Raw genomic sequence first — 12,104 nt, forward strand, 5'->3', positions numbered from 1 at the left:
AGCGTTCACTAATGATCCTTTGAATTTCATTGGAGTCCATATGGCATCCTATTTTATCTCTAATGTCAATTAATTTAGGTCTTCTCTCTCATTCTTTTGCTTAGTTTGGCTAAGAGTATCTATCTGGTTTGTCTTTGCTAAGACTCAACTTCTTCATTGTAATTTCTTTTGTTTTCTTTTTTCTAGTGTATCTTTACTAACTCTTTGAGAATTGCATACAATATAATTTTTAAATATTATTTTTTTATTTTAAGTGTATGTGGATTTTAACTAAGAATGCCTTGCATAGGCTCATATTTTTGAAGGCATAGTCACCAGAGAGTGGAACTGTTTGAAAGGGTTAGAAGGTGTGGCTTTGTTGAAATAAATGCATCACTGGGCTTTGAGGCTTCAAAAGCCCATACCATACCCAGTCTGTCACCCCCATCACTGTGGATCAGAATGAAGCTCTCAGCTACTGCTCAAACTTGTTGCCATGTTCGTCACTATGATGATAATGCATTAAACCTTTGAAACTGTAAGCAAACCTCTAATTAAATGTTTCCTTTTATAAGAGTTGTTGTGGTAAGATGCCCAGCAAAAGCAACTCTTTACAGCAAAAGAACAGTGACTAAGACATAGCTGGTACTAGGAGTGGGGTATTGCTGTGACCATGTTGTTGTTTGGGGGAATATGGAAGACTCTGTAACTTTGGACTAGAAAAAAAGATTGGATACTTCTAGCAGGCTTAATGGGCTATCATAGTAGGAGCGTGGGCAATGGTGCTGAGTGTGATATGAATTATGATAGTCCAGCTCAAGAAGTCTCAGAAGGAATATTAGTAAGTGGCCTAGAGATCATTCTTGTGATATTTTGGCCAAGAATATGACTGCTTTTTGCCCTTGTTCTAAAAATCTGCCTGAGACTAAATTAAAGAATTTGGATTAATGGCATTGGCAGAGGAGATTTCAATACAGCCTAAGATTGACTCTGTCATGTGGTTATTAGTAATCACTCTCATGCAGATCTGTGATGAAAAAGAGCAAGGTGGACAAAGAGAAATACAAAATGTACAGCTTGAGGGGAAAAAAGTATACACCAGGATGTAATGGAGTTACATCAGTGCTCAAAGAAATAAACAGCTTAAAGGAAAGCCTGATACTAAATGGAATAAAGGGAGTGGCGACCTCAGAGCAAGACCCCATCCAACTAAGTTTCCTGTTTCTGAAAATGGATTAAGCTTAAGCAGCAAAAGAAACCAACAACAACAGAAAGTTGATACAGATGTAATTGAACAAGGGGGCCAAGTTCTATCCCCAACGAACAACAGAACTTGGCAGCTTTGCCTAGTTTTACAAGAAATGGATTGTGCAATCTCCCTTCATGGCAAAGGAAAGCTGCTGAGGCCAGGCATGTATCAGTAGTGCCCTTGCCTTGAGACCCAGAGAGGTCAGTTCATGAAGGTTAAGCCTGGACTATGTGGAAACCCCAAGATGTTGGAGATGCCAGAAGATAGGATATATACTAAGGAGAGTTGCTAACAGGAAGTGGAAAACAGCCCAAGGGAAAAAGTGTGTTGTAGTTAACAAAGTTGAAAGGAGTTTGAGACCTGGACAGCTCTTTGACATTAGACATGGAGATGCAGAATTTGGAGTTTGCCTTGCTGGGTTTTGTTCTTGCTTTGGTCCAGTATTTCTTCACTATGTTCCCTTTCTTCCATTTTGGAATGGTAATGTATATCCTGTGCTATTGTTTGTTAGAAGAATGTGACCTGATTTTGATTTTTATTTTATGGAAGGTTATAGTTAAGAGATTGCCTTGATTCTCAGAAATTATTCTGCAGCACAAACAAATGTAACATTTATGTTGTTTAATATTTTCTCTTTTGTCTAAAATAGGAAAGATTTTAACGATATACAATAAAAACAATTACTAAGTAAGAATTGCACTTACAATATCCAGTCTACTTGTATTCAGCAAATTCAGAGAAAATGATGTCCCTAAAAACGAGGACAAACTCTGCTGGGAGAGGGGACGTCGTCCTCAAGAATTACTTCCAACTGTCATGGGGGCAACATTCTTTCTAGGGGATCCTGTGAAAGTAAAATGATGATTAAATTTCAAGATTAATGTCTGGTAAGATTGCAAATAGCTTCTGAGTATTTTGTGCAGGTCTGGCAAGAACATTGTAAAAGATGTGCACCATTTCAGCTAACCAAGTTGGAACTGTCTTGTGTAGCTGGTACCCAAAACAGGTCTCGTAGTAGTGCTATCAGTATCATGACATGATATGAACCAGGTAGAGTTGTTGTTATGGGGCCCCATCTTCTTCCTGGAAACTTCAAAGGTTACTGCGGGAAAATTCATTGTTCATGGTGGAAAACTTAAACATTAATTATATAGACATATACAGACATATATATTCAATGAAAGGTATGATAGGTTGCTTCTAGCCCAATATGGTACAGTAGACCACGCCCTCCTGAAAGGTTGCTGTAAACACCCTCAAAAAATTACTTCACCCAACTGCTGACTAAGATGAACGAACCTGGCACACAGGATATACCACGAAAGAATGATGAACAGTGCCCCCATACAGCACGAAGCAGTTTGGAGAGAAAACAAACTGCACCCATATATATAGTCATAATATGACAATGGTTTGGTTTGGAATGAGTGGAAGTAACACAAAAAACAATAAAACCTTTTGTAAAACGTTGAAAGGGACGATATCAGATGTCCCTTCCCCTTAGCCTGTCTATGTCACTGTGACTGAAAAGTGATGACATAAGCAGGGATGCCCAAGGCAAGGTGGAGCAGAAGCAAAAGCAGAAGACAGAAGGGAAAGAATATTCTTTATTTAAATTTTTTAGACATACTTTATTATTGTATGAGTGCTTTGCATGTGTGTGTGTGTGTGTGTGTGTGTGTGTGTAAGTATACCACATGCAAGCCTGGTGCCCATGGAGCTCAGGAGAGCGTGTCAAATCTACTGGGATCAGAGTTACAGATGGTTGGGAGTTGCCATGTGGGAACTGAGAATTGAGCCTGGGTACTCTGGAAGAGCAACAAGTATTAGCCTTTGAGCCAACTTGCCAACCTGGGAAAGAATACTCTACCTCAATAGAAACAGTATTAGAAACACCAGGCAAAAAGAGCAGGAATTGAGACCCAGTGGAACCTGACGCTCCCATTTCCCACAGCTGGCTAATTCTCTTTGCCTCTGGCAGCAGCTCATCTAACATTTGGCAATCCATTCTTGGGTACCACTTGGTAACTCTGCTTCTCCAAGTCTCAGGAGTGAGCTACTGCAAATTCACACGAGCTTCCCAGGTCCGGCCATCTCAAAATGGCTAATGCTAGAAGTACCCAGATAGGAAAAGTCTTGAGTCCTCTCTAGGAACCAGTAAACGTATCATGTAAAATAATGTGTTCAAACACTACAGAGGTCTAGCCTTTCCCTCCTAGTCTGATATAGAAAGGCATTGGCATTGTCACTTGGCAATACAGCTCACGTTGGCGTCTCCTTGGGGTCTCCCATTTCCATGATGCCATTTGTCAAGAAACCCCGAGGACTTGATGGTGCAGTGAAGTTTCATGGGTGCCGCCGTTTTGTTCATATAGTGTGCTGCGTTGACCGAGACAGTGGTGAAGTCCTATGGCCATCTCTATCTTGATAAGGTCAGCAGCCAAGATGTCAACAAAGCAACAGGATTACTTTCTGTTCTGGGGAGCTCAGCTCTGTGATAAAATGAGCCCATCCCCCATCAGGGCACCAGTTCCTGTGGGATGCACAAATGTGGATGGCTACTCCATTGTCTTAAAAAAAAGGGGGGGGACTCAGGACCGCGAGGGGTGCACCCACACACTGAGACAATGGGGATGTTCTATTGGGAACTCACCAAGGCCAGCTGGCCTGGGTCTGGAAAAGCCTGGGATAAAACCGGACTCTCTGAACATAGCAGACAATGAGGACTACTGAGAACTCAAGAACAATGGCAATGGGTTTCTGATCCTACTGCACGCACTGGCTTTGTGGGAGCCTAGGCAGTTTGGATGCTCAACTTACTAGACCTGGATGGAGGTGGGGGTTCCTCGGACTTCCCACAGGACAGGGAACCCTGATTGCTTTTCGGGCTGGGGGGAGACTTAATTGGGGGAGGGGGAGGGAAATGGGAGGCGGTGGCGGGGAAGAGACAGAAATCTTTAATAAATAAATAAATTAATAAAAAAAAGAATGAAGAGGCCTTGGAGAGGAGGGAAAGACAGAAAAAAAAGGGGGGGCTGAATTAGATTAGCAGGAGCATGGGAGGAGACAGCCATTGTGCAATATTATTTTAACTTGGTAAAGATGTGTTACATTTGTTTATGGTGCATTTGTTTAACTGTATAAGGATGGGTGATTAATTATGTGAAGATATGTTGCATTTGTTTCACCTTGCCTGCCTAAGGCACCTGAACAGAAGGCTGGCAAGCAGAGAAAATACATACGAGGAGAAATCTAGGCTCTAAAAGAATGAGAGAAGAGGAGAGGCGAGAATGAGGGAGACGCACCCGGCGGCAAGCCACCAGCCATCCAGACACAGAAGCCATGAACGTAAGATGGACAGAAGGAAAGAAAAGTAAAAAGCCCCAAAGCAAAAAGAAGATAAAAAGAAACAGGTTAATTTAAGTCAAAAGGGCTATCCAGAAACAAGCCTAAGCTAGACAGAGCATTCAAAACTAATAGTAAATTTCCGTGTCATGTTTTGGGAGCTGGTTGGTGGCCCGAGAGAAAAAGTCTGGTACAGCCTGGGCACATGTTGCCTAGGCACAACCTGGAAAAAGGTAAAGAAAAAACTGAGGAGGTGACATTGGTGACATTTACCCCATGAAATAAGTCATGGGCTGAGGACAGTCAGATCTGCAAACACTGAACCTAGTAAGGGAGCCTCTTTGCCAGTCACAGTTGACCTGGGAGATCCTGGTCCTTAGAGCTTTTCTTTTCTTTTTAGCCAGTGTTGAAGTGCTGGGGAGTCAGGTCCACTGAGCCACACCTCCAGCCTTGATTTCATTTTTTTATTGATATTTATTGAGCTCTACATTTTTCTCTGCTCCCCTCCCTGCCTCTCCTCTCCCCCTTCAATTCTCCCACAAGGTCCCCATGCTCCCAATTCACTCAGGAGATCTTGTCTTTTTCTACTTTCTACTTCCCATGTAGATTAGATCTATGTAAGTCTCTCTTAGTGTCCGCATTGTTGTCTAAATTCTCTGGGATTGTGGTTTGTAGGCTGGCTTTCTTTGCTTTATATTTAAAAACCACCTATGAGTGAGTACATGTGATAATTGTCTTTCTGTGTCTGGGTTACCTCACTCAAAATGATATTTTCTAGCTCCATCCATTTTCCTGCAAAATTCAAGATGTTGTTATTTTTTCTGCTGTGTAGTACTCCATTGTGTAAATGTACCACATTTTCCTTATCTATTCTTAGATCGAGGGGCATTTAGCTTGTTTCCAGGTTCTAGCTATGACAAACAAAGCTTCTATGAACATAGCTGAGCACATGTTGGGTACATACCCAAAAGTGGTATTACTGGGTCTTGAGGAAGCTGTTTCCTAATTTTCTGAGAAATCGCCACACTGACATCCAAAGGGGTTGTACCAGCTTGCATTCCCACCAGCATTGCAGAAGTGTTCCCTTTTCCCCACAACCTCTCCAGCATAAGTTGTCATCAGTGTTTTTGATCTTGGCCTTTCTTACAGGTGATAGATGGAATCTCAGAGTTATTTTGATTTGCATTTCTCTGATTACTAGGGATGTTGAACATTTTCTTAAGTGTCTTTCAGCAATTTTAGATTCCTCTGTTGAGAGTTCTCTGTTTAGGTCTTACTCCATTTTTTTTTATTGGATTATGTGATCTTCTGGTGTCCAATTTCTTGAGTTCTTTGTATAATTTGGAGATCAGACCTCTGTCTGATGTGGGGTTAGTAACTTCATATGGAAAAGCAGAAAATGCTTTTCTCATTCTATAGGCTGTCATTTTGTCTTGTTGACCGTATCCTTTGCTTTACAGAAGCTTTTCAGTTTCAGGAGGCCAATTTATTAATTGTTTCTCTCAGTGTCTGTGCTGCTGGGGTTATATTTAGGAAGTGGTTCCTTGTGCCAATGCATTCAAGTGTACTTCCCACTTTCTCTTCTATAAGGTTCAGTGTGGCTGGCTTTATTTTGAGGTCTTTGATCCATTTGGACTTGAGTTTTGTGCATGGTGATAGATATGGGTCTATTTTCATTCTTCTACATGTTGATATCCAGTTATGCCATCACCACTTGTTAAATATGCTTTCTTTTTTCCATTTGATATTTTTTGCTTCTTTATCAAAGATCAGGTGTTCGAAGATGTGTGGATTGATATCCAGGTCTTCTATTCTGTTCCATTGGTCCTCCTGTCTGTTCTTATGCCAATACCAGGCTGTTTTCAGTACTGTAGCTCTGTAATAGAGTTTGAAGTCAGGAATTTTGATGCCTCCAGAAGTTCTTTTATTGTACAGGTTTGTTTTGACTATCCTGGGTTTTCTGCTTTTCCATATGAAGTTGAGTACCGTTGTTTCGAGGTCTTTGAAGAATTTTGCTAAGATTTTGATGGGCAATGCATTGAATCTGTTTGATTTCATTTTTTAAAATATTTCTGGAGACAGGAATAGTAGGAAAGATGCTCAGCGATTTACAGCACTTGCTGCCCTTGCAGAGGTCCGAGGTTCTGATCCCAGTGCAGACAGGGTGGCCCACAGCCATCTTCAACTTCAGTCTCAGAGGATCCAGTCCCCTTTCTGGCCTCTATAGGTACCAGGCACATACATGGTGTATTCACATACATGCAGGTAGAACAGTCATACACAAAAAAGAAATCTGAAAGAACCCAAATAAATATTTTTTAAAAAATAAAATATTTTAGCATCCAGAAAGATGGCTCAGGGGGTAAAGGTGCTCGCAAACAAGCTGATGACCTCAGTTCAAATCTCAAGTGGGACCTGTGTGGAAGAAAAATATCGATTACCACTAGTGTTTTCTCATTGCCACACATGTGACAAAACTTTCCCCAGTAAATAAATAAATGGAATGTAAAAAGCATTTCTGGAAATTCTTTAATTCCACTTCACAGTCCTCGAGTGACTCTCCACCGCAGTCTGAGAAACATGACTGTAGCACTGAGCAGTCCCAGCAAGTATTTGTGGAATTAATTGTCATGTAGGAGAATTTAGCACACTCGTGGCTACAGAACATGTGGCATCCACTCAGGTGCTGGCATACACACAGCAGAGAGCTCTGCTAAAACCCAGACCAGGTCATGACTGTCCTCTGCTGGACTTTGTTTCCTCCCCGGTTTACTTGCCTTTGAGTGGCATATCTTTACTAGATCATCCAGACTGTGGACAACCTCATCCCTCTACTAGGTCACTGACACCTCATCCCTCTACCCTCCATCCTCATCCTTACTAGGTCAGTTGGATAACATCATCCCTCTACTAGGTCAGCAGGACAACTTCATCCCTCTACGCTCCATCTTAAGACCCTTGTTCCTTGGGCTGTAGGCCCACACTGGCTCTTCTCTTTTCTTGTATACTTTTCAAAGTAGCATTCCTCCCCTAAGACCATCTCTTCCAGTCTCTGTGCCAGTTGTTCCTATGGGTTTCTATGTGCCCTGTGGTCCTCTGGTAATACATCTCTTCCTCTGAGAAAACTTTCTAGACCATCTCTTCAGGGACTGATAATTGAAGCATTAATATCTTCATAATTTTGGGTTCACCCGTTTTGTTGCTGTTTTGAGATAGGGTCTTTCTACGCATCCAGGCTGGCTATAAACTCTGTGTAGCCCAGACTAATCTTAAATTTGCAAGCTTTCAGCCTCAGCCTCCAAAGTGCTGGGATTATTATTTACTGCCGTGACCAGTTCAATATATTTTTATAATACAGATTTCATGCAGGCAAAATCATGATTGTCCTGTCTCCATATAAAACTGTCATTCATACACATAAAATCTCCCTGACTTTCAGCTGAGGGAGTAAATGAGATAGTCGGCTGTCTCTCTGCCAACAAGCTCTGTCTCTGCAGTTCCTCTCCAGGGCTGCACTCCTGATACTGGAGCAGAGTGTAAGTGTCTCCCTCTAACCCAGCAGAAGAGACCTGTTCCCACCCTGGAAAGAGCATCAAGTTAACCAATGTGTGAGCATTTTTTTTTTGAGGCTAAAGCAATTACATCAGATACAGTTTCAGAATTCAGGCTCAAATCACAGCTAGTATCTTTGCATTCCAGCTCTTTGGGTTATGACTGCTGCATCCTTGAGCCATGTCATGGAACATGTAGGCCCCTCCTTGTTTGTTAAAAAACAGCTTCTCGGCAGAAATAACTACCTCATAAAAACACGCCTCTTACTTCTTCATCTCTCTCCAAAAGGACTACAAGAAGAAAAGGCTCGTGCAGAGCATCAATCCCTGGTGCCTTTGTGCTGTGGGGCCTGCCCACTGTTGCGCTGAGGAGTCTGCCCATGTTCTCACACACACTAAAGCATGCACTGTGAAACAACCATTGCTGGAAGGCAGGGACTCCTCACTTGGATCTGCTGATGCCTGATGGGTAATTAAAAGGAGACTAGAGTTTGGATTGAGGTAATCCACTGCGTCACGATTTGACCAAGACTTCGATTATTGGTAACTGACCCCTACCCCAATTCCATCTAAAGTTCATGTCAGTAGCTTGGAAATGCAGTGATGTTTGACCTCTGTTTTCTCATTGTGGCTACAGTGACTAAATCTCTCTCTCTCTCTCTCTCTCTCTCTCTCTCTCTCTCTCTCACACACACACACACACACACACACACACACACACACACACACACACTAAACTACCTGCCTGCCTCCACTGAGTACCAAAATGTCACACTAAAGTCCTTTCCTGCCTTTTTACTATTATTCCATTTTATTCTCCTTGGGTAAGTGTATAGGCTGTAAGTGTCACAGCTCAGATGGAAAGGGGTCCTGGCAGTCGGGAGCCAAGGAATACTAGGTGCACAGCTCAGGCGGAAGAGTGCTCTGGCAGTAGGGAGTCAGGGAATAGCACAGGTCTCAGTAAGCATAGCAGCTTACAGCCCTGCTCTAGGGAACGGGTTCCCCTGTGTAACAGCTCTGCTCTGTCAGGAGAGAGCTTCCCCCGCGAACTTGTTACGATTCAGCTCCAGTGTAACAACTCTGCTCTGCTAGGGAAAGTTTCCCCAGCTAAAGTGTTACAGCTCTGCTCGGAGCCGCTGTGCTCCTCCGTCTCTGGCTTCCCCTCTGAAGTTGTAACAACTCAGTGCTGCTAGGGGAAGGCTTGTCCTGAAAGTGCTACAGCCCTGCTCTGATCTGCTCCAGGAAGAGAAGGTCTTCACCCAGACTTCATTCAAAAGATTTATTGGGAGGGAAGAATGCAGGAGAATGGCTGCACCTGCCAGGCGCACACTGAGCAAGCACAGGGCTTATATAGGGTTTCTTAAGGTTGGCGTCTCCCCCCCCCCCCCCCCCCCCCCCCGCCCCAGGGAGATTTTCAGGGCGGGAATTGGTCAGATTTCAGTGCCTTGAGCTCCGATTGGCTAGATCTCTGCTCAGGAATTGGTTGGCTTTCCCTAAACAGGTATTGGTTGGTTTTCAGCTTAGTTAATCAGGGGCAGATTTGGCTCTGGTGTCGGGGCCAAACTGTGTTTCTTTCACTGGCCCTTTTAACCTCTTTGTCTCTAGTTTTGGGGTCAGGGCATATTTCTTTCACTGACTCCGATTGGAGGGCCAAAGTGTGTTTCTTTGGCACTGGTTTCAGAGTCAGGGTGTATTTCTTTGGTTCTAGATCAGGGCTAAAGTATTTTTTTTTCCCCACTGGCTCAGGTCTCTGAACCAGGGTGTGTTTCTTTGGCTGGCCGCTTTACCCCACACAGACCTAACTTGAAATACTCAAAGTGAGGCTTCTGGTCTGAGACTTCATAACAAACTCTATGTATTTATTGGTCGTTGTTTTTTCTATGGATCATATACTCCGGAAAACTGGAGATTTTGTACAGAAAGTTGTTTTATTCTCCAAATAAATCCACAGGTAAAAAGTACAGGACAAGGATCCAAAGAGCAGCAGAAAGGCTTTAGTTTAGGAATGCATACTCCCTTGCAGAGGACCAGAGTTCTGTTCCCAGCATTCACAGGGTGGATCACATAGTCTGTAGTTCCATTCTAGGAGAGCCCTCGCCCTCTTCTGGACTCTGTACAACCACCGTACCCCATACTCGCACCACCACCCAAAAGATACTTGGAAGTAAAAATCTTTTCCCTTTCTCCTTTGAGACAGGGTCTCACAGGATAGCCGGGGCTGGCCTGGAATTCGTTTTTTTGTAGACTAGGCTGGCTTCGAACTCACAGGTCCTTCTGCCTCGCCCAACCACAAATAATTAAATAATTAAAACCTTAACAGTATATCTATTTAAAAAAAAAAAGGCAACAAGACTCAGAAGTGGGTGTGGCCTTCAGGCGACTTAGCGCTCCCGGAAGCCCTCAGGCCCCGCCCCGGCCCCGCCCCGCTTCAGTTCCCGCAGGCCTCGGGGGCCGCCGGGGCCTGGCTGCGGGTTCCCGGCTGGAGCTCTGACTCTGTGGCGCGGGCCGGTGGGACGTTGGCGGGAGTGCCCTGCGGGGCGGAGGAAGCGTCCGACCGTCTCCTCCCAAGCCCGCCTCGAGTCACGATGTCGTCCGGAGCCGGTTCTCGGCGGCCGCGGGAGCCCGCTGAGCAGGAGCTGCAGCGGCGGCGGGAGCAGAAACGGCGGAGGCACGACGCGCAGCAGCTGCAGCAGCTCAAGCACCTGGAGTCCTTGTGAGTCGGCGGGGCCGGGGACCCGGGGCGCGATCGGGGGCCGAGGGGCACGGCCTCGCCTGCACCGGCCGCAGCCGACGGGCCCCCGGCTCCCTACGCGGGAGGAAGGCCGGCTAGTGTCCCCGCCACAGCGACAGTGGCGGTGGCAGTCGCCGCGTCCGGAGGCCGGGTTCTGAGCCCCGCGGCCCCTGGGTGCCGTGCGACGCAGACCTCCGTTTCGGTCCTCTGCCACCGACGGGACGGGCGGGAAGCCCAGGGTGGAAACTGCGGGAGACACGCGGTAAGGCGGCTGGTCCCCGCAGCCGGCCGAGGGTGGAGCCCGAGGACCAGCCGCCCTGGTGGGTGGCGTCGTGCGTAGGTGAGGGAAAGTGGCCGGCCTGGCTCTGCGGGCAAAACCAGGATAAAAGTCAGAAGCAGGCAGCAGAGGTTTAGGGCCACTGAGCATGGTAGACACAGTTTAAGGAAGCGTGAGGACAGGAAATTGGAGAGCAGAGGTTTACTTGTTTTGCAGACAGCTCTCTCTCTCTCTCTCTCTCTCTCTCTCTCTCTCTCTCTCTCTCTCTCTCTCTCTCTCTCTCTCTCTCTCTCTCTCTCTGTGTGTGTGTGTGTGTGTGTGTGGTGTGTGTTGGTTCCGGTTCCCTCAGGTGCTATATCCATCTTGTTTTCAGACTTGATTTTTTTTTATTATTATTATTGCTTACACATCACTGGCACATTAAGTTTGTGTTGGTGTTTTTGTTTTGTTGAGCTTTTTCTTATATATTTCCCCACTACCCTGTGTATCTTGTTAGTTTCTTTTTAACACAGGATCTCACTAGGTTACACTGTGACTTGACATCCTCCTGCCTTAAGACTAGGACAGGGCTTCTTAAAATTTTTCACATGTGACCCCTTTCAGTTCACCTAAGAAATTTTTACACTACCGCAGGTGTCTGGGTGTATAAATTAGGCCTACACATCGAACATTTGCTGATAAAAGAGTTATAAGAAAATTTATTTAAAAACAGTTCCTCCTCCTCCTCCTCCTCCTCCTCCTCCTTCTTCTTCTTCTTCTTTTGAATTTTCGAGACAGGGTTTCTCCGTAGCTTTTGGTTCCTGTCCTGGAACTAGCTCTTGTAGACCAGGCTGGCCTCGAACTCACAGAGATCTGCCTGCCTCTGCCTCCCGAGTGCTGGGATTAAAGGCGTGCACCACCACCGCCCAGCTAAAACAGTTCTTTCTTATACTTATAATTTTAACATTTATTAAAGACAAAAGCAAGCACTTG

General features: G+C 44.9%; 1 protein-coding gene across 1 annotated transcript in view; it reads left to right on the forward strand.

The window, feature by feature from the left end:
* The first annotated feature begins 10,538 nt into the window (after positions 1-10,538).
* Rp9 (RP9 pre-mRNA splicing factor) overlaps positions 10,539-12,104 on the forward strand; it is a 28,919-nt gene continuing 27,353 nt past the window's right edge. Inside the window, exon 1 of the mRNA XM_075966517.1 lies at positions 10,539-10,837. Coding sequence (XP_075822632.1) covers positions 10,710-10,837 — 128 coding nt within the window. The 5' untranslated portion in view covers positions 10,539-10,709. The remainder of the gene's footprint in view (positions 10,838-12,104) is intronic.

Source organism: Microtus pennsylvanicus, chromosome 3 (assembly GCF_037038515.1).
Source record: "Microtus pennsylvanicus isolate mMicPen1 chromosome 3, mMicPen1.hap1, whole genome shotgun sequence".
Taxonomy (NCBI): Eukaryota; Metazoa; Chordata; class Mammalia; order Rodentia; family Cricetidae; genus Microtus; species Microtus pennsylvanicus.